This window comes from Mesoplodon bidens (genome assembly GCF_964165515.1).
Source record: "Mesoplodon bidens genome assembly, chromosome: 2".
NCBI classification, from domain to species: domain Eukaryota; kingdom Metazoa; phylum Chordata; class Mammalia; order Artiodactyla; family Ziphiidae; genus Mesoplodon; species Mesoplodon bidens.
The window spans coordinates 53,982,606-54,005,566 of record NC_138177.1 but is presented as its reverse complement, the minus strand read 5'-3'; the positions used below and the strand labels follow the sequence as shown (position 1 = coordinate 54,005,566).

Genomic DNA, 22,961 nt, shown 5'->3' with positions numbered 1-22,961 from the left:
ACCAGACAAAGGGAATGACTTGACCTTTAGAGGCACCTTCAGAAGAACCGTACTTCTGCTCTCCACCTGGGTAAGCAGTATGAGTGAATCTATACCTGGGAGCCCGCTGCAGCCAGCATGACCTCATTTATACCATATCTTCACTGTGCAGAGCCCCTCTACACCCAGTGGGTGCACTCCCTCTGCTCCCGTTGTGGGGGGAGGGCGGGGGGTGTGTGCGTCTACACCTATGGTACCTCCTCTTTACCCATGGCCACAACCTTAAATGTCTCCTAAACCAAGCCCATTACTTACTTCCCCTGCACCCCTTAAACCTGTGGCTCCCACTTATTTTTTTGGCTTTATTAATAAAATGATCTTCATCCAGGATAGAACCCCAGTTGGTCTCAGGCCCCCCTGTACCACCAGCACAAATGCAAATACAAACAGCCAAATATCTTGGAGTTTCTCACTGCTTTTATTTGGGCTCTCGGGAGCCCCTTATTACCTATAGAAGTTGAGGCTCACTGGTGTTCTTTTGTTTCGATCGTTTCTGAAGGTCTTGCTATTTATTTAGTCTTTCTCTCCTGTTGTTTGAGATGATTTCCTAATAAACAATATCCAGCAAACTGTGAACACTGGTTTTAACTCTGGAGTGGGGAATGGGAGGAAGGGTTGGCTTGGGATGACAAGAACCTCTATTTCTGAAATGCTGGGATTTTTTTTAAAACAACGAAAGTGTATTTTTTTATGATCAAAAAATTAGTAAATCAAGAACACTGTTGGTTCCCTTTTGTCTTCAGGATACATCCCAAGCATCATTTGGTGCTCACCAACAATGTGCTCTCTCTCATTTCCACCTCTGACAGTGCTGGATTTCCCCATTCCCAAACACGGCTCACTTTTCCCACCTGCCAGGTCACAGAGCTTGCAGGTCCCCTCCCTCTGCATACTTTACGACCCCACTCAGGTACATCATCTCCATGGCCCCTTCCGTCTGCTCTGCCTAGGTGTTCTCAGGGTTTATTGCAAGACTGGAAAGCACTAAGGGCATTCTGATCCCAGATGGATTTGATACAAGGAATCAGATGCTTATAAAATCTTTGGGAGGGCTGGAGGAATGTGAGTCAGGGATGACACTGGAAGCACTGGATTTAAGAACAGTCTGCTGAGGTTGTCATCCAGGCATCACCACAATCACTACTGTGTCTCATTACCCACAAAGCTGAAGACCCAGTGTTGGAAGGCTGATCGAGTCACTAAAACTGGCCAGCATGTCTCCCTGACCCTTCTTACCAGCAGCAAGTAGAACAGGAAGATGCCTCTACCTCGCTCTGCCTTCCAAACCAACCATTCAGAATCCTAGCGGCAAGGGAGCCTAGTAGTTTTCAGGTTTCTAGACTCTGCACTGAAAGAAGGAATTCAAAGGATGTAGGATGGAAATTGATAGTACCCAACAGGGATACTGCTGCAAGAAGTAAGAGCAGTAGAGTAGCTGAGTGGTCAGAACTACAAGCCTTGACTATTGGGCCAAGCAGGTTTGGACTTCATGTTAAAAGGTAACAGAAAAACACGAGGTCTGGAGGGAGAAGTGACACAATGGAAGTCCTGTTTCTGGAAAAAGTATTCCTAAAGATAAAGGGTTGGCCATGATGAAGCTACTGGAGTCCATCAAGGTCAAAGGCAATGTAAAAGCCTACTACGGCATCAGAGGAGATAAGGTTGAGAAGGATCTGAGAAACATCAACATATATGTCTATGAATTGAGTTTTCAGGACAGAACTTCAAATTGTCTTCAGAGTCTCACTCCCCTGAAATCCTCTAGTCTGTTTCAGTTTATAGAGACTATAAATTGCCCTGAAGTTATCTGTAGGGAACCGACCATCAACACCACTTTAAAACAAATTGTGACAACAGTAATGGTTTAGGAAAATACACAGGAAACAAGGTACTTCCTTCCATTTTCTCCTTTCCTCAACAGGTTTATTGCCTTTTAAGAAAATTTTTGTAAAATATAAATACAAAGGCAGAGAATTTACTTACAAAGTTAAAACACAGATTTCAAACATAAACACACAATTCAGAAAATTTTAGTTTTATGTACAATTTCAAGCAACCTCAACATATTATGTTAGTTTTCAGTATCTTACAGGGTACAGAAAAAAATAGCTGAAAGTCTTCTTTAAATAAGAGCATAAAATGTTCAAACATATAAACAATCCGGTTTGATGCGTGAAAACTAATTTCACAGCTTTTAAATTAGGATATAAAAATTTCATACACTTAGTTGTTGGTGTGGATATGGTTTGAATTTATATTACACACTACTGGATCACATCCAATAGCACTGACCTGGCCTGAGCAGGTACTCTGTAAACAAAACATAAAGTTACAACGTCGCCAAGTGCCTTCCCCGAATTCAACCCCCCAAACCAACCACACGGTTCTGACCACACTCTCAACAGTTATGGCCTCTGTCGTCGGAGCTTTGTATGAAATGAAGTCAAAGTGTGGAGCTCCTTTTCCTTGTTTTTTTTTTCTCCTTAAAAAAGAAACAATTGTTCCGAGTAAAAACAAACATATTCCAAAGCATGTGTACATTGAAAAGTAGAGAAACTTTATTAACAACTTCATAAAAACTGACTTAAAAGTTTAAAAAGAAAAAAACATGTTTCAAAGTCCTTCCGACTGGAGTCGTGTCTCATAGTGTCTTTTCTTTACAGAAATAGTCGTATTATAACACCAAGACACACTGTACACGGCGGGCCCCGGCGAGCTCACCAGTCGTCGTCTGAGTCCAGGTCTCTGGGGAGGATCCACTCCACGGATGAGCCCAGCAGAGTCTGAAGCTCGTTCGTGAACTCCACCAGATCTAGGAGCTCCTCACTTTCCGGATTAAAGGACTCCAGGTCTTTGGGGCAAGAGAATAAGAGACTTGCTGACACTTGCCGGTAGAACTCGGCCTCCGCGATGGTGACAATTTCCGCATTTGGGAAATTGCAGCGGAATATGCAGGAGGACATTTGCAGTTTCTTGAGCAGGTCTGAGAGCAACAGCCAGTTACGAGGCCTGCACCAGAGAAAGGACAGTGGTTTGAGTTTCCGGCAAAATGAGAAGCGCTCCCAACTATGAACTACCCGTCTCCTGGCGGTGAAAGGGCCTGCTGCTTCCACTTTGATTACCCCACCCCCACCCCACTTCTCACTGTCCTTAGAAGATCTACTATTTTTTTTTTTAATTCATTTATTTATTTATTTTTGGCTGCGTTGGGCCTGTTGCTGTGCACGGGCTTTCTCTAGTTGTGGCTCGCGGGCTCTAGAGCGCAGGCTCAGTAGCTGTGGCGCACGGGCTTAGTTGCTCCGTGGCATGTGGGATCTTCCCGGACCAGGGCTCGAACCTGTGTCCCCTGCACTGGCAGGCGGATTCTTAACCACTGTGCCACCAGGGAAGCCCGGAAGATCTACTTCTAACGGGGGAACTCTGGACTCATGTGCATGTGTTAAGAGACCACCTAGGGCGGATCAGCCAACTTAGACAAAAGCAGGAGCAGCGCCCCTGAACGAGCCTCGCTGCAGGCCACCCCAGTGCTGCCTTGGCTCTGGCCACAACTCAGGTCACCCCTCTCCAAGTAAGTGCACCCCGTTCTAGTCACTGGGGAAAACCAGTCTGTATGCCAACCCAAGGGAGATGGCAAACACCTCTTTGACCTCTCCTCTCCTCCGGCCCTCCTGGAGAGAGCATGAGAAACACTCGAGGTCACCTGGCTTTCCTTTCCTTTCCCACACCTCCAACCCGCCCCTCAATGCTGCCGGGAGTGAGGCTTTTTCGAGAAGGGAGGTGGTACAATCCTTCCTGATACCCTGCCACGCTTTATGATCTCTATCCCGAATAGAATGTCACCACAAAGGCAGACACGTTCCCAGCCTCAGAGTCCAAGGAGGATGCTACTCCTTAAGCACCGGGGTCAACACACAGCAGAGCAAGGTCTCCTGATGTGTTCACTCCGAAGGGTTGGTCATGGGGCACAGTGGCCCGACTGTGGGGACAAGACTCGATCTAAGCAAATCTGAAGACACATAAGATCCCGATCCCAGGTGCCACATACGGCTTTCTCTAATCTTATAGGAGAGGAGGGTACATCAGTATCGTCCCGTGGACCTCACGCGCCTTGGAAGGCCCCTACGGTACCCGTTTGGGGAGGATTCCTTCCCCAAGAGTTTAGTGACCGAAACTGCAATTGCAGTCGCTGACTCCCGTGTCCTTTGGGCTCTAGGGGTGTGTTCCAATGAGGGCAGTTGGCTGGGGAGCCCTCCCACCCCCCAAACTTTTCTGGAAAAGTTCTACTGCATTATGTGAGGTCGGTGGACACTTGGTGAGGAATTCACTCACCCCCCAACCCATCCACCCTCATCTGCTGAAGGGGATTTCTAACTCCTGACACCCCACAGAGCAGCTGGGCTGGCTCTCGACCACACGCTGGCCACGCTCACCCCTGAGCGACGGACACCTGCACGTTATAACACGGCAAAAGGCGGCTTTCGGAAAATTCAAATTCCAATAGGTCACCATAGGCCTCGTTGCTGTCATCCTGGTCCTCCGGTCCTGGGGAATTTGCTAAAACATCGTAACTACTTTCATCATCTGGTTCTAACCGGGGGGGCAAACAAGAGAGAGGTCAGTAAGCTGGAGCAAGGTTCCAGCTGTTCTCCAAAAAGGACCCTGGAAAAATTCTTTCCCAAGCAAGCCCTGCTCACAGCACCACCCCCACCCCCACCCCCCACCCCCACCAGCCCAACTGAAACGAACAAGGCTGCTCACCACACACACAGCTGCCAGAGAACTCCGAAGAGCAACCGGGGTTACCGTCGTCAGGAGCCTGCAGGTTATTTAAACAGTCTGGAGAGAGGGGGAGAGAGAGAGAGAAACAAGATAACGCCTGCTGGTAAGAGGCAAATGCTGCTGGAGTTCGGGAACATCTCACGCTGGGGCTGGTGTCACCTCCTGACAAGTCCCACCGCACACGCCTCCAGGTATCTGACTGAAACCTCCCTACGCGTCCACCCGCCTTCCTGAGGGACTGCCCGCCTCACCGCCCCAGCCTGCCAAACAAAAGCTAGCCTGGCTAGCTAAGAGTTTTCCAGCCCCCCACCTTGCAAAACTCAAAGTATCTATCTCTTCTTTGACAGACTAACGTTGGGCCGCTTTTCCCAGTAAAGGGTCACTTAGAGTAAACGGGGGGTGGGGGTAGGGGGAACCCAGGTGAAAGGCTGTGAAGTCACCGTCTAGATGCTTGAACAAGACCGTGTCTTGACCTCTGCCGTACCTGTTAAGAACTTCTCCAGAAGTTCGCTGTGGTTCACTTTCTTGACGGTTCTACCTGAGTACGTAGCCAGGGTAGGATCAGCACCGTAGGAGAGGAGCAAGCGGACAATTTCGAGATGATCATTCTTGACAGCATCGTGGAGAGGCCTAGGAGAGGTGCGGGGGATTACACCTGTGCACGCGACGCTTGCTTCTACGGACACGGGGCAAAACCGAGCGTGTGCGGCCAAGCCTCGTAGGCGCGCTGTTTCACTGAGGAGGTGAGTGTACGGTCGCTGTGACAAATTACTCTGTTATTTCAACACATAACCCTTTACGGGACAGGTGAAGGGACCATCTCAGGCCTAATTCTTCAATGCAAATCTCTCTTAATGCATGGCCCAAGGAGGAACTCAGGCCACGATGAAAACGTTTCCAATGAACTTAAATAGTGACAGACTGTAAGAAGGTAACGTACGGCAGGGTAGGGGGAAGAACCCCAGCATCACGGAAGCAGATACGACAAGCCACTGTTATACCATTACAAACAAAACCCCAAAAGTGCAGTCTGTAAAAGAAACTAGGGGCAAAGTGGAACCTCTCCTGAAACCAACTTGGAGATGAGTGATCAACCCTCTCGCCCAGAAGCAGTCGACAGGCAGGGCGAGTTCTCAGGAGGGTACAGAGTCCTCCTGCCCGTGTCCGCTGGGGTCAGGAACACTGTCCGCAGTCCCATCCAGAAAGGATGCTATTTGGAAACCATGAACCACCAAATACCTTACGGTTTTGCTAATTTTATGACTGTCAGGAAAGCCCCAGTGCCCTGCCTCGTGGTGGCATCCCAGGTACAACCAGGAAGATGCTTGGGCTGACTCAGACCTGGGCCTCTGGCCAATAAACCGAGGTCAAGGACAGAGTGGGGGCCAGGCCCGGGGATGTGGGTGGACACGGCAGGTCCTATCAAGCCAGTTGCCACTGGACCTGTCTGTACTCCTGGAACTTTCAACTCACATATATGTTAAAGATTGAGATTCAACAGACGCTGGTGAAGAGTCCAGGGTCTTAAAAGAGAACACCCCTGATTATTCATGCAGGCTCAACATTTTCAGGGACTTCTGTCCATAAGAGCGTCACAGAGTTTTAAAGTTCTATGTAAATTTGCCAGAAAGATCTGTCCGATTCCATTCTAGAGGACTCCGCCATCAGTGTGCTTACATGGCACTCACTCTCCATCTTTCCTTCTGGGGTTCCCCGCACACCCTGAGAACCACTGCCTATGCCCCAGCAGGGCCAGGCCAAGAGCGCAAGACCGCCACTGACCCGGTTCCATCCTGGGCACTGCAGTTGACATCGGCGCCACATTCGAGGAGGTGTCGTACGATGTTGAGCCAACCTCTTGCACAAGCCTCGTGCAGGGCACAGTAAGCCGCGTTGTCGCGGTGGTTCACATCACAAATCTTGTTCTCCAGGCAGTACAAGACCACTTCCTACGGGGAGAGGAGAGGAGAGGAGATACCATCAGACCACCATACAGTGAACCTTGTAAGGCTGACCTCCCCATAGCTTGGCGGTGCCCACTTTCAGAGGCATACATCCTTGGGGCCAAAAGCCCACCATGGCGCGGGCAGGTGGCAGGCATCCTGGTGGGGGGGGCGAGAGTGCATGAGAAGGGCTTGGAGATGCAGACAGTGTTGTCTAAGGCTCTGCTGCACCAGTGGCCTGGCCATGGGCAAGTTACCCTTGAACTTCTCCAAGCTTCTACAGGGCTGCTGAGAGGACGCATTCGGATAGCGATGAAAGCCCTCAGCCCAGGGGCCGACGTGACCAGTACAGAGGTGTCACGGCTGCTAACATCTTAGATGACACATTGCCAAGCACAGACCATTCTCACTTGATGGGTCTGTTCAGTCGGTGGCAGTGGACGATAACACAAGTTTAGATAAAAGTATGGATGACCAACACTAAAAGAGAGCTTAAATCAGCCAGAGAACATTCCCCAGCTTAGAGAAGCAGGGACACCCAGGTCAGCTACATCCTCGCGCCCCCTGTTAAGACCCCAAATCAGAACCTGGGCCTCAGATGCTCTTGTCTGTATGTTAAGTAGAGTTAAAGAGAAGCTCTCTCCCTCCATCCTCGAGGAATGACACAAAATGCCTCCAATAACCCCACCCTCTATTTTGCCTCACTCCACCCTCTCGGGGCAGAATCAGTCTAATATTTTCATATTTACTCAAGTTAATGACAGGAACCTGATACACCACAGGCTGCAACCTCCACATTTCAAGAATCAAATAAAACGTTCACCGCCCCCCCACCCCGGAGATGTTCTGTGTCAACACTGTGCATTAGAATCACTGTTATTAACCTTATTTCTTTGGCTTGTTAAAATATCAATATGAACCACTCCCAGTAAGCAGAGCAGGAATTTATTCAATGTTTTATTACCTTAAGAAAGTTTTCAGACACATCGAAAGCATTTGCCACCAGAAAACACGTTATACTGTTTATACTGGGTAAGTCGTGCCCAGCAGAGAGCTGTCAGGTTCTGAGAGCTGGGAGTAGGCAGAACGTGCATGTGGCCCAGCACATGGTCTGCTGGGTAAGGGGGGATGGGATGGGGTCAGAACAGGCCTCCTTTGACATCTCTCAGGTAACTCATCTGTTAAGCCCAAAACGGGGGTCATTCTAGCCGCCCATAAGTGCGAGATGGGTTCTGTAAAACCTTTTATGCCCTTTGGAGGACACGCCAATCAAAGGTGACCACTCACTTGGGAGCGAACTAGAATGTTCCATTTGCTTACCACGTGAACCTAATGGGGCATGCTGGTAAACCTGGCCATCGGTGCCCTGTTACTTCAGGTCACTGCAGCAGCTCCCTTCCAAAACAAGAGGAGGAAGAGAAAAGGCACGCCCACGAATGCGTTTCTCCGTTTACATCCCAACCTGCCAGAAAGCCCACAATCCTCTGGGCTCCCAGGCCACCTGCCCCGAGCCCTGGTATCCAGGATACCGCATGAAGCTGCTGCTCTTTTAGCAGGCCCTCACTAGCCAGACTTGAGTGGACGGCTGCAAGCTAACGAGTTGTGTGCCCCAGCCAGGGAGAGGCCCTGTCACGTGGCTCTGGGATCAGTTCTGAACGCCACCAACTGCTGTGCACAGATCAATTTACTCGACCCAGGGTTTATTTGCTGTGACAATCATGGCCTTCACCTGGAAACCTTCATCACTACTAGGGCAGATTCAAGGGTACCTAGAAATGAAAGGCTGTCCAAACTGATGGGTAAGTCAACTCTCTTCTCCTGGAAGATGGCAGCAAAGGCAGCAGTAGCCCCACGGCCAGGTCAGACTTTTTGCCACGGGCTGTCCTAACTCAACCACGTTGATCCCACTATTTACACAGTGCTTCTCATTTCCCCAGATGAGGACGTCTTCTGTCACCCACAGGAACCCAGGAGATAGCAGGAAAAGAAGGTAGTACTATCCTCATTCAACACTTGGAAACTGAGGCCCAGAGATACTAAACCCCAAGTTCAATTAACATGAAGTACTAGACCTATAACTCAGGTCTTTGGTACCTGGTCAGCTGGGAAGATTCAAAAGGCCCAAGAGGGCCCCAGTTAGAGGGATGCAATCCAGCTGTGATGAGCATCCCACAGGCCTTCTCTGTTGGGGGTCAAGTGGGCTAACTACACTCTCCTAGCTAGGAGGGTGATGGCCTCTAAATGGATGGCAACCATCGCCACCAACACTTTCTCTAACTGAAAGGTGAAGAGGCGGGGCGAGTCTGTCGACGACGCAACACATTCCTTGGTTTATTTTCTCCGCTAGAAATAAACGGGAGTGTCTGAAGGGCAGCCCTGCCATTCCCAAGCAAAGTCAAACTGCTTTTGTCGGACAGCTCTCTGTTCAGCGGCTATAAGCCGAATGCCATTACCCGCAAAATGTAACCATAAAGGCCATAAGCCCGACGTTGTGAGTTAATTAAATGCCTCATTAACTTTTTAAAAAACATGACTTATTCAATTCATAGAAAATTTAACCATCACCGCTAAAGGCACAAGCATGTGGCTGCACACTGGCGTTTTAGCCTAAGAAATAGAAGCCTTTTTCCCAGGAGGGGAAGGTTTGAGGTCTTTGGCCACGCAAGTGATCTATTTAACGCGGATCTGAAGCCAGAGTGTGTTTCTAAACTTCCAGAACCAGATTATCATGACATAAAGCTCAGACAGCCTTTATACTGCACATGGTACCTTTGGCTAAGCAGGAGAAAATAACCAAGAATGCTGAAGACAGAACTTCAGGAAAACCCTCCCAAACCACACCCTTATCTGGTTAAAAAAACTGTCCTTCAATTTTAAAAGGTTTAAGCTGCCACATCTCCCAACTGGGCCTCATCCCAACATTTAAAATTCTGCCCAGAGAAATCCCAGAAAGTTGGATTCAAAGTTGAAAGCGTTCATCTACTTGTCACAATGTTCAGCATCAACACTGGTGATCTGTGGAATCTACATATTGAAATTTACATTTGAAGAAAAAAACAAATCCGACCGTACACATTCCCAAGGCTTCCTGTGCAATCAAAGGCCAGGTAGCCTAAAAAAGTATGGATCAAGTGCCCCTTGGTCCAAGCCTCAGAGCCACCAAACCAAAATGGAAACTGTCTTAGGACCAACGAGGGTCTTTTGACGTCTCTGGTCCCAAAGGGAGGCTGCTGGAAATGATGCCAAGTTCACAGGTGGGGCTTGGAGCCCCGCCCTCCACGGCGGGTGCAGCAGCACACCGCCCCCCCATCTCCAGCATTTGCTGGAAACGGGAGTCTACTTTCTCAACCCTAACCTAAAAGTTGGGGTTGGGGGCTCCCCGCCACCTCCAGCATTTGCTGGAAGCAAGGAGACTATTTTCTCAACCACGGGGGGGTCTAGCTCAACACTATGTGCAACATCTGCTCTGTCCTCCTCGGCGCCCGCTCTCAGCTCTTGGGAAACCAACTGGGTGCTCCTTGGACTTCACCTGCAAGTAACTGCGCTAACTACCCAAAAGTCCTCTCTAGCTAATGGAGAGGTCACCAAGAGGCGTGTAGATATAAACAACAGCACATTCAACCCACAACAACAACAAAAAACACCCCCAAATTAAGCATAGCCCTAGTGCTTCCAACTTCCCACCCACAGTCGTGCCTTAGGGCCAAGGCAGGCACACCTCGAAGGGCTCACGGCACTATGGACCGGGGTGGGGGGACGACGGGAGACGGGGGACAGGGGCACAGAGCTGGCTGAGGGTGTGGGCGCCAGGGCTCCGGGCCAGCCTGGGTCCTGCCACCCCAGTGCTCATCCACACCTCCACGCTCAGCCTGCTGAGCCGCATTTTACTGTCACCATTCAACTCCCAGAGGGCTGATGCCAGCACAGAAAAATGCCTTTGCCCTGTGGGCTACTACGTCACAGTTGCTACTGACAAGTATGGTGGGGGAACTGCACAGGGCAGAGGGAGTCACCTGTCTCACAGAGGTTTTGAACAGAGGTTTTGAAATGCCAGTCTTGCTGAGGAGCATGGTGGGCTGTGGAGCACTGCTGGATTGCTACCTGTACGGGTATCAGCTAACCCCTCTGAGGCTCAGTTTCCTCATCCGAGAGTGGGCTAGTACTCGTTGTTATGTTAAAAGGGTGGAAGGAGTTATTACAGATCACACGGGCTTAGACAGATATCACCTATCTTTCTATGTTGCTCTAGCAATAGAGGCTATCACTGTCATCAGCCGTGCTGGGTTGGGATACAGCAGTGTGGACAGGGAGTTTTGTGCAAGGCTCAACCCCTGCTCCCCACCCATCAGCCTTCGGCTCCCGTGCCCTCTCAGAAAGAGACTGCTCAGGTCTGCCCCACTCCCACCCCTACTCTGCACAGACACTTCCCACCCGCTACCCCACAGGGGCATCACTCTGCCCAAAACAGCACAAGTTATTAGAGCTAATAACTACTCTCCCTCTTGCTATTCAGAATCCAAAAGGGCTCATTAAAGTTCCCCTGGCCGCCAAGCCCTGGGTTAGGTCAGATTTTATATCAGAGATAAGTGAGCCGGACCGGCCGAAGCAGCCTACCTGCCTGAACGGGAACGGAACATCAGAGAGGCCTGCCTTTCTTTTCACACCACGACTGAACAAGCCACCAAAGAGCCCGCAGTGTGAGCGGGGCCAACGCAAACACCCTGCTGGAACACCCAGCCCAGCCCGCCACGTGGAGGGGGCTGGGCTCTGAGACCCGCCCCCCATCCCCAGCCAGTGTGTCCCCCACCCAAGGAGCAGCAGCCGGCGGATCCTGATCCGGGGCACCCACAAGGATGCTCACCTCGTAGCCAACCCGGGCGGCCTGCTGTAGGAGGGTCTCGCCCGCGTTCTTATTGACAATAAGTCTCCGCGCTTCCGGTGGCATCGGGCGGGACTGGGTGGTCTCTGGAGAGGAGCTTGAGCATGTCAGCCGCGAGGCCTGGGAAGCTGGTAACAATTGCTGCCAACGGTCCAAGGGCTTCTGGTCCTGCTTGGCCGGCGAAAGATCATAGTCGGAACTGGGCTCAGGCCGCTCCTGAGTGGAGGAAAGCACTTTTCCTCCTCTCTGTCAGGGGGAGGAGGCGTGGGAGGAAGGGGTTGCATTTTTACTCGCTGGAAACTTCACCGCCACCCAGGAGACAGGTCCCCTAGGAAGGGGCAGGGACGTTTGGGGGGGAGGGGTTCAGGAAAAGGAAAGCTTTGTCCCCAGAAGCAGAGAAGTAGGCAGGCGGGATGTGCCTGCACAGGCCCGGGGGGCGGGGGAGAGCCAGGGGCAAGAGGTACCTTGCCATCCGCATTGTCCACGGAGGAGTGCCCTGGCAGCGGCAAGCCCCGCCCGGGCTCCTGAGGGATCAAATGCTTGGTTTTGCACGGTCGCTTCCCGGATGGTTTCTCGCTGTTGTCGGTGTATTGCTGCGGCAGGGGCGAAGGCTGCCAATCCATTTCTTCGTCCATGCACAGCACATCTGTCAGGGGGAGAAGAAGCGGGCGTTACACAGTTGTAGCCGGTGAGGAAAGAAAAGCCCATTGTTAGCACTGATCGTTGCAGCAGCTTCAGTTTTTAAAGATATACCAATTATGTTTTCAAAGCACTAATATTTTAATTATCCCACATTCAACCGGCAAATAAGGCTAACCCACGAAACGCCAAATGGCAAGTCGCTTCAAAGGGCCGCAAAACAGGGCAGAAGCCAGCCCTTCGTGCGCTCCCGTCCCCACCCGTGGGGGGCCTGGGTGCTGGGGACAGGGCGACTGGGGACAGCCTGAGGCTGGAATGAGGGCACTGACAAGCGCCCGGGGTCACCCAAGACTTCCCTTCCTGCCCAGCCGCGGGCTGGGTGATGAGGAGCAGCCCAGGAAGTCGAGCTCCCGCCTCACTGTCCATTCCATAAGGAAGTGTGCAGGCTGAAAGGACCTCAGGAAGAAAACTCCCCGCTCGCCACACGCTACTCTTGTCAACTTGGATGGCGCTCAGGTCCCCTCCAGGGCCGTTTCCCACAGAGGGCGGGTGATCCACCCTCCAGGAGCGCCCCCCGCCCCGTGCGTACCTTGTTCATTGTCACTGCATTTCAGGGACTCCTCCAACCAGCTTCTGTTGCTTTTGGCCTCTGCCCTTTTCCTGCCAGGTTTCTCTTCGGAGATGCTATTGCCCTGGGGGGTGACCGCAGGCTGAACCGCCTGGGTCACTTCCTTCCTGCCCTGCCAGCCAGGTTTGCTCTCTGCTGCCGACACCTGCTGCTCCCGCCGTTCTCTAAGGTGCAGCAAGCGGCGCTGCTTTCTGGGATGGAGCCCTGTTAATTCAATGCACACCTCAGGTTGGTCAGCTCACTATAATGTGGCTCTTCTAAGTGGTTAGACGAACTGTTTGTCATTTCCCTCTCAGGCCAGTCAGCTAACGGAGAAATAACTACAAATTAATGAAGAAGCCCCCCGGGGCGGGGAACAAACTGTCTTACACATCACTAACAGGGGTGGGGGAGGGGAGGGGTGTGGTCACTGTGTTGGCTGAACTTGTCACCAAGTCTCAGGAGGGGGCCTATTTGCCTTTGGCCACCTTTGGGCTCCAGCCCCGGCACCTGGCTTTGGGGGGGTGGGGGGTGGGATGGGGGTGGGGGGTGGGGAGGTGTGAGTGGCTCCCCCCAGGGATCCAGGGTGGGACTGGAACTTTCCACTGCTCCGCTCCAGGACTTCCGTAGGGTGCCCTGCGGGCCCGAAGCGAAACCAAGCTCACCTTTGGAGACCCGTCTCCGCTTGGCTTTCAGCAGAGAGTCCTCCGGGAGCTCTTCCACAGTGGTCTCAGTGTGGTTCCTAACGCCAGAGACCTTGAGCTTTCTGTTCAGCCGGAGGGTGGGGCTGCATGACGCGTCCGGGGCCGCCTGGTCGGCGGGGGGGCTCTCTGGGGGGCTCCGTGTCCATGAAGTAGTCCTCATTGTCTTCTGGGGCTTCGAAGGGGTCAGGTTTGCTTCCATCCTAACACTCCCCTAGGGAAGGGGAGACAACCCGGAAAGGAGGGAACAAAGGTCACCAGGAGCAGGCAGGACCCCCATGCCCAAGGCAATCTGCTACCAACAGACCACCTCCCTTTGGAGACCAGGGGCCTCACACGCTGGAAGCACAAAACCCTCAGAAAGACGTCCCAAAGGAAGGACAGCTGAACACAACCAGCAAAGAAAGCAGAAAATGAGGCGCGTAGCCCACTCACGATCCATCCTTCAAGGGTCAAGGTGAGGCATCTACACCATCCCTCTATAGGCACGTGAGATAACTCCCTAACTGCTTAACTCTCCAAGGTGGCTTACTCTTAAAGGGGGGGGTGAGTGACCTCACAGTAAGATCCAACCCATCAGGGCGGAGCTACAAATTACTATGGAAACAGCTGCTAGTAAACAAAAAAGGCTGATGTCATCAAGAGACCAAATAGCCCCCAACTGCCATCTACACAGACATAGCACCAATGTTCACTTGGGTCAGCAGGGGCGAGGGTGAAGAAAAAGGGTAGGGAAAGAATGGTGGGAGGCTGGGAGGCTGGGGAGACCAAGGGAAGAGGAGCCTGGCAGAGGGAAAGGAAAGGCTTCCTGGTGCACACACAAGGGTCAAGGGCAATTTCAAAGAACTCAACCAGATTGCTACAAGTCCGTCTGTCCTCTTTCCACACTGCCATCGAGGGGCTGCTCCTATTTCCTGTCTAGGAAGAAGGCCCTCAGTGACACCAGTCACCCCACCTGGCACGTCTCCATGCCTTCCTTCCCAGGCAACAAGCATCTAAGGACATTTCAAAGACAAGACTCCAACCCCCTTCATGGGGGGTGGGCGGGCGGCGGGCAGGGCTGAACTGCTCACACCCCAGCTCCGCCTGTGTTGCTCCTGCCCCCTCTGCTCAATCTAGCATCCACTTGGGGCTTTTCCTCCAATCACCCCAGCCTAACATCACTCCTCACTTTTGCTCTAGCCAAACAAACAGTTCAACTGCTTTGCTAGTCACATTGTTTCTAACACACAAATAATTCCATAATGATCACTGTGCTGTTAAAGAGTTCCCCGAAGATGACCCTGTGTCCATCACCGGCCGGGGGTGGGGGTGGGTGTATGAGTTTGGTATTTCGTTAACACCTGAGCTAAGCTCCCACAGCCCGTTTTTCTAGATGAAATCATAGACAGACCCCTCACATGCTGCTCGCATTCCTCCTCCGCTCCCTAGACCACTTCAAGTATCACTCCCACTTCTGCCCAGCCGGCTGGTCCCCTGATCAGCCTCTCTTGGGGGCATTCCCAGCATTTAATGGCAGTCAGTTGTGGGGATGAACCTCACCCTGGCCTGGGCTAGCCTGACCTGTGTTCTCAATGGTGGAACACACTTAGCTTTTCTCCCAGGGTATCCCAAGGTGGGACAGATCCCTACCTACTCTTGCCGGAATGGTGGAATCACCCCAACCGCGAGGGTCTCCTGTCATGGCAGCAGGAGAAACCCCAAACTCCTGGCCTGTGCTTACGGGTGATGCAGCCCAGGCTACCGCAGGCCCGGTGAAGACGGCGTGCTGCAACTCTCACTCCGGCTGCTCTGTGACCCTCTTAAACACTCGGGCAGGAATGGCGCCGCTTTACAACTCGGCCCCCTTCACTTGTAAAGTGGGAATGTTACTGCTAGCCTCCCTCCAGGGTGGGCTTCATAATCACGGGCCGGGCTCAGCACAGAGAAAGGCTGGAAAGAGCCCTTTAACCAAAAGATGCCAAGACTTTCAGACCAGCCTGAATCTCAGGCCTGAAATGTAGGAAATTTTAAGAGGTGAGCCCTGCTGGTTACACCATTGGACTTCTCTGGTCCAATCTGGTCCAAGCAGCCTTCCCTAAAAGCTCCGTGGGAGGGGATCCATGGAGGAATGGAAGGGCTACCTTAAGAACCCCCATGTCCAATTTTAAAGTTTCTTTTTCCAAACTAGGTCCATCCACCCTTCCCCCAACCCCGGAGCCTTTCAGGGCAAAGATCTCAATTCCCCTCAGCTAAGGCCCCCCAAGACCTTACGCTAGTGTGACCTTACCCAGGCCAGTAATAACCCTGAAGGACACCCACCCCGACTGCCCAAGATGCCCATGGCCACCAGCTATGGGGTAGAGGCTCCGTGTCACTTGGAGCTTCTCAAAGACTGTTCTAACCACGACCCACAGGAGGATGACCCTTGAGGGCAAAGGAGATGGGGAGATAAATAGATACACGGGGATCCTAACCATCAGGCTTTGCCATCATTGCTACTTTTGGCCCTTCTAAAAGTGGGAAGCCATGTGCCCTTGGTCACCCAGTCTAAGCAAGATGTGAACGTGGTCCCTGCAGCATGGTCCTATGACTCACAGCACATATATCCCAAATTCATTATGGTTGTACCATAGCATCACCTCACAGAAGCATCACCACAGCAACATTTACAAGTCACTGTGGCAACAAAGCACCCTCACCACGGTTGAGCCATGCCCAGTGAGGCCTCAACAAGGTGAGAGGGTTCTGAGTCGCTGGAAGGCTCCCCAGCATTAAAATCCCCTTCTCTGTAGCTTAACTATAATAGCACCTCCAGTCAGGGCTAACCTTGTTACAAGTTACACCCGCTACAGAAGGAGTGCAGGGGATCTCTGTTCCAAAGTAGTTTACAAACGTGCAGGTGCTCAGCTGGAAGAGAAGTTCCCTGAGCAAAGAAGTTTCATGAAGCCCCTTGACTGAGGCTTCCTCCAGCCCCTGGCCAGGCACTGCCACTGAGCAGGTCCTAGGCCTGTCCCAGCCAAGTGGTTGGCAAGGGAGATGGTTACTCCAAGTTTGAGAAGGAAGGGACCAATGCCTCCTTGCCCCGCCCCATCTTCAAATGCCACTGAGGGATCCTAGTGATGAACTTCCAAGTCTGAGGAACCTCCAAACTCATTTGGTGAACTTCCAAAATAAACATTTCACTCAGCCACCCATGTGACCATAAAGAATAAATGAGTATCTCAGCCACTGTGTTTTCAAGTTAATTTCTTTTTTAAACAAGCCCCTAGCAACAAGATGCACCCGCACCAGGACAACCAGGGCGGTGTAAACAGCACCCACCACCTTGGAAGCTCCTGGTCCCTCCATGGGTAGGGGCTGCCTCAGAAGGGGGAAGGCATCTTGAAGGCGTCCTGGACCCTCTCTGGGACCCCTGCCCGCCCCAAATCCCCGCGCCAGCTCCCATGTGCTCACAGCTCGGCTCTCGGCCACACCGACACCCATGAGAAGGACCTGAGCCCATATCAGCTCAAGACATGATGGCCCAAGAACAAGAAGGCCCATTCATATCCAGCTGAATGGAATAAACACCTGCTGTGCCTTGGATGTGGAGGCCGCAGTAAGAACAGTGGCCCCTTCAGGTGGCCTTTCCTGACCAGCTATTTACAAACCCCACGTCTCTACAAGACAGAGGGTGGATGGGGAACCCACCTCCGTTGCCCCAGTCTTTCAAACGGAGCCCCTCAACTTCCCCAACCCTTCTCCTGCCCTCCCATGGTGGCGATTCATGGCTCACTGGGCCATGTCCCGGGTGCTCCAGGAAGAGACCCGTCGGTCGGTCTGAGATTGGAGGCAGGCTGTGGGGGGAGGGGGCTTTCGGAATCATCTGGGGCTCAGGCCCTGCTCCCCATCAGCCATACCAAGTTCTCGTCTCCACGCTCAGCAGGAAAGACTGGGAAGGACGCATACAAACGTCTCTGGGAAGAAGGGTGGGTGAGGCCACTGAGACGTGAAGGGCAGCGGCCACCCTGGGTTTGGCCACGTTGCTGGAGAAAAGGGCAAGAAGACTCGAGGCCGGTTAACTGCCCGCTCCCTTCCTCCAGCCTCCCTCACCGTCCACCCAGAACAGGCAGATCCCCTCCTCAGAAAAGTGCATCCCCGTGAACTTGGCCTTGCCCACTTTTATCACATCTCTCTGAGAAACTTCCCCAACAGCTGAGTTATGAGGCCACTCAGGAGGGTAAGGGCTGCGTGTCAGCTGTGAGCACAGGCAAGGAGGGAGGCCTTCTTGCTGCTTCACTCCAGGGTGGCCTGGACCCTCCCTTTTTCATTCCAATCCCGAGGGGGAGGAGCTCGGAATCGTCTACTCCAGGCACATCAAGAGCCCCATCCCTCGGGTAAGGCCGCCACTGACTAGCCACAGAAATCCCCTTCTACGGGAGCCACGTAGGACAAACCGGTCCCGGTGTGGCTTACCCAGAACCCTGGCCACAGGCCTTTGTCTGACCCCAAAGATGAGCTGGGGGAGGGCAGTGCTCCAAGCAGCAGAGAGAAGCACACGCTGCTGCTGACCACAATTCTCCTGAACTGCATCAGGCACCCACGACCTAAGCGTGCGGGCGAACGCCGACCCTACGACTGGGTCCAAGGGCCTGGGCCTCCCAAACGTGCCCACCACCCCCGACTGTCCCGTCTCAGGAGGATTTCACGCCCACCCTGTCCTCGACGTTCACCGAGGTGCCCTCACTCACCATCACCGGTGAGGTTTCTGGGGTCCGGAGCAGGCTGCAGGCCACAAGCACGCACACTGAAGAAAGCGGGAGAAAGACCTCCACTTGCTGCCAACGCATCTCATTAGCCCAGGAAGTCTCGAGGGCAAAGCCCGAAGTCAACCCCAGTGGGGGAGCAGCTGAGGGGACCGCAGAGCGTGACTCGAGGCAACACGAGCTTTCTCTCCAGTTCGGCCTCCAGAACAGAACACAGCCGTCTGGTGGGAAGAACGGCCTCGTTGGTCCCACGGCCTGGGAGCGTGCTGTCAGCTCCTCATGGCTGCAAACGAGCCTCCACAGAACACAGTGATGCTCATCTCTCTGGGGCCTTCGTCAGCCCTCATCGCACTTGAACGAAACCTCTGCCTTTGGAGGGAGAATCCGAGTACTCTCCACCCCCTCCCACAGGAGACTGTCACTCTGGAGGGTCTGGCTCTGGCTGCAAGTGCCATTCCACTGCTACCAAAAACCCGTGTCCGTACCTGCTACACAACAGAACACATACCTGCGACGCCGGAGGTCCTGCACTGCCATTCCTCTGCTCACCGTATCAGACTATCACTGACTGCAGGACTAGCATTGCTCCGGAAAAAGGAGACGCGTGCCAGGAAACATTTCATAGGTGCTTCACTCCTGGATGCCGCAACGCTCAAAAGGACAGCCAGCCTTGCAATCCACAGCTGGGAAGGGTGGCCAGAGCAGCCCGTTCTCCGAACAGCCAGCACCCAGACGCTGGGCCGTCGGAAGCGTATTGTTTCCTCTCACCTCCCTCGGCACTGGGAGCGGAACCGCCCCGTTCCCACCGACGTGGTACCACACGCGAGCCGCCTGGGTTCACTTACATCTCTCACTGTCGTTCTGGTCGGCAATGGCCTCCTCCGGGGCGACCGACTTTGGCTTTTTGTCCTGACTTCCTTTCAGCCTTTCCCAGTCAGCGGGGCTGAATTTGCGCACCTCGGAGTCTTTGGTCGTGGGGTGGCCACCTTCTCGCTCTTTCATCTCCAACTCTGAGAAGCGCATCACTGCACGCTACAAAGAGAACGGAGATGGAAAAAAGACACACCTTACCACCAAAGCTATTTCACTGCCCTTACCTTAAAGGAAAGTATCTTCAAAGAAAATTTGCCCAAAACCAACCACAATTTATGATACAACTGAGATATTTTAAAATTGAACAATAAAAATGTAAGAGTGTCTATGTGTAACTAGTCACACACTCTTTATTCGTAAAGCCATATGTATGTAGAGATATATGTGGTGTGTATGTATAGCCATACATACACTGTGGCATAGAGACAGACATTCTCTTTCGAAGGTAAATAAAACAAAACAAAAACACAACGCAAAGAAAGCAAAACAAAAACACAACAGAAAAGAAAACAAATGCACAATGAATAAAGACGACCATGGCCCACAAACTTCCCTTTGTATATTTGGAAATGAAATTTAACTCAAAAGGTTTATGTAAGATTCTAGTAATAAAAATTTGAAGAACTGACCTCACAGTAAGCAGCGGGTAGACATAAAATACTGTCCTCTTGTAATCCTTCCATCTATGTAATTAAAATGGGCACTCAATGGATCATTTAGATAACTTCATCCATTTTTATAAGCATAAACCAATTTTTTTCTTAACACTGCAAAACAATTTGCCTTTATTTGTCTTTTAATTAAAAGTAAAATATCTTGGGCTTCCCTGGTGGCGCAGTGGTTGAGAATCTGCCTGCTAATGCAGGGGACACGGGTTCGAGCCCTGGTCTGGGAAGATCCCACATGCTGCGGAGCAACTAGGCCCGTGAGCCACAACTACTGAGCCTGTGCGTCTGGAGCCTGTGCTCCGCAACAAGACAGCCCGCGACAGTGAGAGGCCTGCGCACCGCGATGAAGAGTGGCCCCCGCTTGCCACAACTAGAGAAAGCCCTCGCACAGAAACAAAGACCCACCACAGCCAAAAATAAATAAATAAACAAATGTGGGGTTAAAAAAAACCCAGCTTCTTCTCTCTAAAAAAAAAAAAAAAAAAAAGTAAAATATCTTAAGGAAATTCCTATACAACATGTATCCTTCACTAGCAAGTTAAATACATACTCTATCCCTTTAAGCAAGGTTTGTTTTTTTGGGTTTTTTTGTGTGTTTGTTTTTTGGGTGGAAAAAAAAAATTGCACGTATCTCACAGACATGCGGCCGCTACACACCTCCACCAAGTATCACGTAAGGCATTCTAAGCAGCGCTTTTAGGTATATTTGTTAACGTACAGTAACGGCAGAGAAATCAAAGCGATTGATAGGTAAATGTCATGCAGTCTTTTAGACATCCTTCGCAATAATTAAAACTTCCGTTATCAGCATTCGAGTGGAGTTCCCTTAAAATCTACAGAATAACTTGAAGTATCCACTTACGTCCCCTTACTGGACACATTTCAAACATTTAAATCATCCTAAGCTTCATTAACCAAATCAGCCCGGTGTCCTGCCCTATCATACCCCCGGCCCCCTCCTCTTCACACATTAAAAAAACCTGACAACCGGTCAGGCTCCTGAAATTCGGGTGGGGGGGGGCTCACCTGCAATGCCCGCTGCTCCCGGCTGAGCTGACTGGAGTCTGCGGCTGAGCTGACTGGAGTCTGCGTACAGTCTGGTAGCGACACACTTGAACCGGTCACCCACGTAACCAGCGGAGTTTGCGATTCTCTTTGCCAGCTTAGATGGCTTCGGTTTCAGAACTTTGCCATCGGTTGATCCTGCCTCGTCAGCTCCGTCTTTGGTGTAGGTGGGGGTGACGTCCACACTCGGTGGGGCACTGCCCACGCAAAATGGTTTGGGATCCTCTTGGGTTTTCCCGAAAGTGACCGCAGAGCCGTCGCTCCCCAGGGTCGGCTCCAGGAATGGAGTCGAGACCGGCGTCGCCAGGTTCTCCTTGTTGCTTACCGCTGGAACATTCTCCTTGCTTAAGCCGGAAACTGGCTGGCCCGGAGCATGTATGAAAGTATAGGCTTCGTGGAAGTCACTGATGCGCCCCAACTCCTCTCTCAGGGCAATAAATTCCCGGAGTGGCTGTAGGGCCACATTTTACTTTTTTTTTTTTAATATATGTTCACATGTTTCCATAAAGGATCCAAGGTGGCCCATAATGTAAGGACACACAATATTAGCTTTAAAAAAACATGAAAAAAAAAAAAAAAAAGGGAAATCATGATCCTGGAAATGGGTTGCATCCTTTTAAGGGGTGAGAATAACAGAATGAGTGAGCCAAAGATTTGGGAAAGGATCTCACATTTCCAAATGTCCAAATCTTAAAATTGCACCAAGTGGGAATGTAGCTGTGGCAATATTAACCTGAGAGAGCTCTAGGATCGTTGTCTTTACTCATCACTTGGTTGCAAGGTTATAAATGACAGGGTAAGTCAAGGAGGGCAAGTAGACAGATAAGAGTCATTTCCTGATTCTCAAAAGAAGGGGCATCACCTAGGGAAGGGGACTCCAAAATCCTACAGGAATCATCTTGATATACTAAATTTTCTAGGTGGCAAAAGTATCTCATTTGACCCTAGCAGCCAGATGGAACTTTTCGAAAAGTAGTGAAAAGCTACTCAACTGAATGCAAGTCATATGACTAGGAGCATGTCAGTGGAAAGTTCAAGTGAAGATGCTGTGGAAGAGCAGTTCACCTTGTGGTTGAGCGTCCTCAGAATGTGCAACGGGAGATGCAGTACCTGCTCTGTCTCACAGTGACCCTCCAACCTCTAAACTCATCTTTCCTGGGAAGCTGAATTCAAAAAGTCAATTTAAAAAAAAGATAAAAGTCTCTAGTAGAGAAATTTTATCAGAGCCTAGTATTAAGAGCTGTAGAGCCACAAGTTTCCCATCATACAGCCTTAGCAGAGGCTGTTAAGGCAGTGACAGAAAATTTGTACCGAGGGAAATAGCAGAAGAGTTTGCCTACAATTCACGAAAATGATCCCTGCACTTGGCCTGAAGGAAATCAGCAACATTTAGAACAGCTTGTGTATTTGTATGCGGGATTGAGAAGGAATTTAATTTTTTAATTTCTCTGAATTATCACATAAGATTCAGAAGATGCTCTCTCTGCCTAGAAGCCACCCCACTGGGATAACTATGCCTACGGAGTTCCTTTGCCTATGACTCCTACTTCCTAACAGACTGGCAGCCTGGCCCCAGGGCTTGGTCGCTGCTCCCAGTGCAATGGTGGATATGGTGTCAACGGTTGCAAAATCAAAGCCCCTTACATCCTCTCCATGCCTCTGTCCCACCCCCCACCCCACTCACCATTGATGTTCAGGAAGGGGAAGGTGTCCTGGATGGGAACGTGGTGCTGTGACTGGTCCAGCTCATCTTCCTCATCTTCTTCATCCACATCATTATCTTTCTCATCCCAAGGAGCAGATCCAGTGGATCCTACCCGAGAAACACACACACACACACACACACACACACAAAGGTCAAAAGTGAGGCGCTCACATTGCACTGTCATCCCTGCAGCTGACCCACTGTTCAAGCTAGGCACTGCCAGCACAGAGGTTCCTTGGGTTCAGTGTGCACCCTCAATGCCAGAGAGTGGGAACCAAGGGTGTTCACCCCACTCCCAGCTCCTCCTACGGAGCCCCAGTGCAAGCTCTCATCCCC

At 51.5% G+C, this 22,961-nt stretch overlaps 1 protein-coding gene across 1 annotated transcript; it reads right to left on the bottom strand.

Annotated features, from left to right (window-relative positions):
* Nucleotides 1-1,939: 1,939 nt before the first annotated feature.
* Nucleotides 1,940-21,386, bottom strand: LOC308629625 (BCL-6 corepressor-like; the record flags this gene model as incomplete). Its single annotated transcript, XM_081257681.1, is given in 15 exon segments — nucleotides 1,940-3,048; nucleotides 4,470-4,626; nucleotides 4,798-4,875; nucleotides 5,303-5,448; nucleotides 6,601-6,767; nucleotides 11,623-11,886; nucleotides 12,105-12,286; nucleotides 12,869-13,132; nucleotides 13,135-13,212; nucleotides 13,552-13,801; nucleotides 18,300-18,635; nucleotides 18,795-18,802; nucleotides 19,160-19,346; nucleotides 20,882-20,944; nucleotides 20,946-21,386. Coding segments are annotated over 15 exon segments (2,913 nt in total), but the record flags the coding sequence as incomplete, so codon positions are not given.
* Nucleotides 21,387-22,961: the final 1,575 nt, after the last annotated feature.